Source organism: Monopterus albus, unplaced genomic scaffold (genome assembly GCF_001952655.1).
Source record: "Monopterus albus unplaced genomic scaffold, M_albus_1.0 scaffold402.1, whole genome shotgun sequence".
Classification (NCBI taxonomy): domain Eukaryota; kingdom Metazoa; phylum Chordata; class Actinopteri; order Synbranchiformes; family Synbranchidae; genus Monopterus; species Monopterus albus.
This window is the reverse complement of record NW_018128282.1, coordinates 209,712-215,994: the sequence shown is the minus strand read 5'-3', so window position 1 is coordinate 215,994 and position 6,283 is coordinate 209,712. Positions and strand designations below refer to the sequence as shown.

At 39.1% G+C, this 6,283-nt stretch overlaps 1 protein-coding gene and 1 pseudogene across 1 annotated transcript in view; one reads left to right on the top strand and one right to left on the bottom strand.

Moving 5' to 3' along the window:
- Window positions 1–1,831, top strand: part of tert (telomerase reverse transcriptase) — a 12,746-nt gene extending 10,915 nt beyond the window's left edge. The window contains 2 exon segments of the mRNA XM_020586310.1: window positions 1,006–1,051; window positions 1,053–1,831. Coding sequence (XP_020441966.1) covers window positions 1,006–1,051; window positions 1,053–1,104 — 98 coding nt within the window. The 3' untranslated portion in view covers window positions 1,105–1,831.
- Window positions 1,832–2,097: 266 nt separating this feature from the next.
- Window positions 2,098–6,283, bottom strand: part of LOC109951699 (sodium-dependent neutral amino acid transporter B(0)AT3-like) — a 5,174-nt pseudogene continuing 988 nt past the window's right edge.

The following is a 6,283-nucleotide window of genomic DNA, read 5'->3' as shown; positions in this document are numbered from 1 at the left end:
CGCAGGGTGCGTAGGAAAGCTGCCTCCATCCTCAAAGATCCCACCCACCCTCAGCACGGACTGTTCGCCTCCCTACCCTCTGGCCGGAGGTTCAGAAGTGTGACGTGTAGGACCTCCAGACTGAAAAACCCTTTCTTTCCCTTTGCCATCAGACTCCTAAACAGCTGAGGAGTTTATTACCAAGAAATATGTCATATACTGAAGACCTGTACTGTTTACATTCTCAGTTTGCACATGCATAATTTCACATTGATGACTACTGCACATGCTGCTACATTCTCTTATTATATTCTTATATATTTCTATTTATCTGTTCAGTTGCTGTTTTAAAGTGCCTTAGATTTTGTGTTAGTTATTTATCTACTTTATATTCCATTTGTATTTTGTGGCATTCATTAGGACGGCAAAGTAAGAATTTCATTGTACAGGGAAACACGTTTCCTAACTGTGCATATGACGAATAAACACTTTGACCGTTATACATAAACCTCAGCCATTCTTTTGCTCATTACAGACTACATGTGTGCATGAAAGGTGGTTTGTGATTTTGGAGAGCCATGTGTGTTGTTTATGCGCTATTGTAATAAAAGGGTCTTGAGCAGGGGAAACAGGCACTATCTTATGGCAAATTGTCCTGTATCTATACCGCCTCATTAAGCCTGTTTGTTTTGAGCCAGAAATTACAGGCACAAATGCAAAAACAATAGACTGCCACATGAGGAAAAAAAACTGCATACAGACTGTGCTTGCACTACAGTTAACTTTGAAATGAAGCTGTCAGATCCCATAAATGAAGGCCCTTTGGATGCGAACTCTGTGGGAGGTGTGCCCAACCCAACACATTTTGATATCACCTGATAGTCAGTTTATTGCCACCTTTATTTTGATTTTACAGAATTCAGAAAAAGTTCAGGTGGATGAATTTTACAGTTCACTGCATCAGAGAACAACAACAACAACAACAACAAAATCACCATTCTGTCTTTTGATGTCACCTTTTGATAGGGAAGCGCAGTCTGGAGCGGCGTCTCGGGGATCTGAGGCTGGGCCGGAAAAGCCACTAACCCCAGGACCCCAGTCGACTTCTTGGCCATCCAGATGTAGACTGCCAGCTAATCCCTGTTACTTCCAGCACCCAAGAAAGCCTCAGCTGCTGAAATATATGTAATGTAGTATTATGTCCTGTGTGTCCCTCATAGTTTTGTGATTTTTTTTCTCCAAAATTTGTCTCAAAATCAAGATATAGTGCAAATCTGTTTTATTTGCTTGTCTCATCCTCAGGTTTTGATAGCATAAAATGAGCAGTTTGAGTTTATCTGGTAGATCAGGCCAGTTGTAGTGTATGTTTTGCACAATGACAGGAAAGCTGGTTGCAAAAAACAGCCCCTAATCATCTGATATAAAACACTTAAGTGATAAGCCTCGGTCATAAATGCACCATATAAAGCAACAACCTCCATAAAGATGGATTACTGAAAATCCTCCTGCTGTTTTCACATCTGCTGCTTGTTTGTTTCTCTGGACTTTGGTTTACACTTCATGGTAGTTTTCCATGAAGTCATGAGATGTTTTTGCAAATAATTTATGTGTAAATAAGTTCACAGAAATATTGTCTGTGAAATCAAGTGGCCTTTGTAGAAGACAGTAGTTCCAGTTCTTTACTTTTTTTAAAGAGATTTCTCAAACAGCTTAAGATCTCATGCATGAATGTTTTATGATATTTATGTTCAAATGTTAGGGTTAATGTGGAATCAAAGATGGCTGTTTCGCTATGATTTTTTGGATTGAATTTTATTTACATCATGTACAGCACACTACACAGTCTTGAAAGTGAAAAATAAATCACATTTAAAAAAAAATCCACTTTTGTAATTGAAGAAACAAATATGAGTTGTCATTTGTTAGGTCAGGTCCTGATAATTATTCAAGGACTCTCTTGTAAAAGAGTCATTGGGTCTTAAAGGGGCACATTATTTCCTGGTTAAATAAAGGTGTCCATATAGAAGTGTCTATATTACAGCCCAACATGACTGATCATCTCTGGCTATTCAGTGAAATACAACTAAGATCAAAGTTCCACTGAGAATATGATTACACTGCTACTTGCAACATTTCCTAAGCTTTGTGTTTATTGTATTCTTGTATTTCACCCTCAAATGAGTCATTGTTGTAGCAGTGGTTTTGTTCATAGTGAGCAGGGGACTTCTTTCTTATACAGCAGATCAGATGGTAGAGAGCCACGATAGGGATAGAAATCACAGGGACAACACAGAGGAGGATGATTATGGCAAAGACCCAGTCTGGGTACGGCTTCAATTCAGTTTTAGGGAATAGTTCCTAAAGAAACAGACAGAAGTATAAAATATATTTTATCATCGAATGTTATAGCAATAATAATTCACTTTAGAATTAAGTAGCAAAAAATTGTTTGATAGTTTATGAAATTTACTTATTTGCTTTCTTGCTGAAAGTGGCATGAAATGATCAATAGCATATCACCCTGCAAAGTATGAAGCTGGAGCCAGCTAGCAGTTAGCTTAGCTTTACTTGAAGTGACAACCAAGAAATACAACCGAAAAAACGATTTTTACACAAAAGCAATATCTACACTATATGCATTCAACTATAATGGAATCCAGACTGGATCCACTACTATTGCATGTTTCCCTTGTCAGTGCCCTTTACTTGCTTACATAAGCTGGGTTCCATGCGGGATAGGCAGGGTGTTGCTGTGCTTGAACTACCACATAGGCAATCAGCACCACTAGGAGCATTAACGGACTGATCACCATCCAGCATGCCTTCCAAAAGATGTTGGGCTTCTTCTGCGTCATGAAAAAGATGTCTTCACTGAATCTATCAGACAACACAATGGGCATGAGAAAATGTTGAACAAACCTGGATTAAAACTATATGAATTTGACAAGATGAAGAGGAGAAAAGTTACGTTTTCATTCCACGGATGTAAATCACTCCAATAATTTCAAAGAATGCAATAATGAGCAGAGGCACAGAGCCCACGTAGCTGTTAAAGACCTCCACCCAGTAGTTCCCTGAACCCAGTGTGAAGATGAGTGCTGTCAAGAAGGATACCAAGCAGATGATCGCTGAGGAAGTGAGGAAAAAAAAGGTTTTGAGAAAGGGAGTTCAAAGGGTAAAAATGTTGTTGAACTTATGTTGACTTGGTGGTACCTGTTAGGAGTTCATGAGGGATCCACTTGGGCACCAGTTTGAGGTCGTTGATAGGGGTGAGGACACCCTCAATGTTGCCAAACATGGAGGAGAGGCCCAAGCTGAAGAGCATAATGAAAAACAGTATTGCCCATATCTGTGAGCCTGGCATATCTATCACTGCTTCAGTGAACACAATAAAGGCCAGGCCGGTTCCTGAAGCACTCTGGGGAAGGGCGATAAAAGAGAGACAAAGTGCTGAGGAAGCATTAACTGACTGCATGTTTGACCGCCACATGATGTGCTGTAGTCTGGGAAAGAAAGAGGAGCGAATCATGGAAAACAGTCAGGATTTAAAGGAAGAGAGAGATTCAGACAAAAAGACTGTAGTTTCCATAAAAGGTGATCTTTTAAAAATTACCATACCTGGCCAAGGAATGTTTGCAGGTCACATGGCCTCAGGGCCAAACTGGCCACCTGATCAGGATATGTCTGATTTAGATATTTAAACCATGGCTCATAGTCCTCCACTGTTATGTTCTGGTCTGAGAAATCAAAGTGGTTGGTCAGAACCAAGATGTTTCTGTGGATGGGATACCAAAAAAATTGTCTCAGTGGTATGATAGCACAAATAAGAAGCTTTGAATTTATGTGGAATAGGTGTGTGTACATACTCTTGTAGACAGGAGTTGTAGTCACTTGTAGCTTTAAATCCCAGGATGGAGAAAATGGGAATGGAGGCATACAGAGATGTGGCACTGTTTATTACTCCTACTAAAACAGCATCCCTCTCACAGTTGTTTCTAATAGACACAGTGTTGCAAACCTTTTTTTTAAATATCACACAGATCATCCTAGTTTTACCAAGGTAGCTGAGGAATTTTAGTTCTTACTTCTCTGCATTATAGCTGGAGAAAGCTATGAGACCTCCAAAGGCCACAGAAAGCGAAAAGAAGATCTGGGTGGCAGCATCCAGCCACACCTGAGGGCTCTTCAGTGTCTCCCACTGCAGAGGGTATGAAAGCAACACACCATGTCATTGTGTCTGTGCTGCAATAAATAATTTGACATCACCTGTAGTAGCAACAAATGACTAAACTCACATCTGGAGTGAAGAGGTACACTAGTCCATCAGTAGCTCCAGGCAGAGTGAGGGCGTAGATCAAGTAGATTGTCAGTACCAGGTAAGGAAAGGTGGCTGTCACATACACAGCCTGAGACATGGAAACATTTTTCACAGTTTACTCTAATTGCCAGCAGCGATATAAAATAGGTATGGTGCATAAGAGGTTACATATTTTTCACCAGGTAAACTGACCTTTCCCATGGACTTGATACCTTTGATGAAGCAAACATAGACGATACACCAGGCGCTGGCCAAACAGATGACCATCCACCACTGTGGGGAGCTGCTGATCTCAATGTCAGGTGTGATGTTCAGGGTCTCACGGTACCAGAAATAATTCACTGGAGTGCTTTTCACACACTCTTCATTGTAGGCTATATGGGTTCATATAGAAGGAAAACACTGACATCATGAGATCAGAGTTCAGTATTAAAATTTCTTTCAAATTTCATCAAGTTGTGTAAACTACACATGTTAACAAATTTATCACCATGAATATTAATACCTTAGCATGATTAATGACAACAAATGAGACCATGATTTGTGCTCCATGTCTGTCACATAACAAAACTCTAAAACTCACCTTGAAACTAAAACATGTGCTTTTTATTTGATGTTGTGGTTTAATATTCATCTATGCCATAAAACAATCTAGTAGATTTTCTCTTAAATCTGACCTGAAATGCCAGGCAGAGCCTGAAAGTTTCCAGTCCTCTAGGTGAAAGTTTGTGGTAAATATACAAATTTCTCACACCTGATTTGATACCGTTAATATTTTACATAAACTATCAAACTGCTGTCAGCGAGTTTTTCTGCCAGTGTAGAATTACAATCAAATGGTGGTTTTCTTTTCCTTTCTGTGTAACAATAAATGTATCACAAACATCTGAAATGACTGGTAGGTCATTTGTCACCTGTGTGATTGTCAAGCCAGGATGGTGTTGTAGAAAATACCCACCAGGAAAGATGCCAACATGGAACTAATGCCTACATATAGAAAATAATATTGTCAGGAAAAGATAGTAAATATATACTGTATATTACATCCACAAAAATGTTTTAGCTCATGAAGTAATGAAGAATTGTATTAGGTTTTTCTCAGAAATGTTTTCATTCCAGTCAATGTTTCACACACAACTGGCAAAGTGATGGTGCTCTGAGGTGCTACTCTTAAATATGGTGAATATTTTACATCAGCTACTTGTGGAAGCAACAGTTTCTTCTGCATAGTCCAGTTTAAGATGTGATTTTGTACTTTGAACTTGAGCTCAGTTTTACTTAATTTATCATTCTGCAAACCCATTATTGTAGCTGTGTGTAAATCACCAGTGGTTATTAAATGTTTGTTTTATGATTTAACAGTCAGATTTCTGGGGCAAATCTAAAAAAAACATATAAACTTTACTATTAATAATCTTAGGTTACCCACCAACTCCACCCAGCAGTGGTGATATGGAGCGCCAGACCCCAGTGCTCCCCATGCGGAGCCGCTGTCCTATAGCCAGCTCCAGGTAGAGCAGGGGGAGGCCCTCGAACACCAGCGCTATCAGGTAGGGGATGAGGAATGCACCTGAGGAAATGAGGTAAACATTCACTTCACAGCTAGACATCAGTCACATTAGACTGTCTTTGTTAACATATTTTGCGGCAAAATCTAAAAGTAAATATTAGGATAACAAGTGGCTATTTGAAACAATTTAATGAATCTGGTACTAACTACTTTTTATTGTCTTGATTAACACAATAAGTGATATTTCAGGTTATGCTAAACAAGGTTACTGAAGCAGTTAAAGACTTACTAATATGTTCTTCTGTTGTATATGTGAGAATTTAGATCAATAAATCATATATTGGTGTGTTAATGATTATGTGAAAATGAATGAATACTGGAAGGAGGAAGATTACTATCCCTGCCCTGTCAGTGAGAGGAGAGTAGAAGGTTTTATTGTTTTGAGGAATGTGTAATGCAGGTAAATTGGTTCAGCA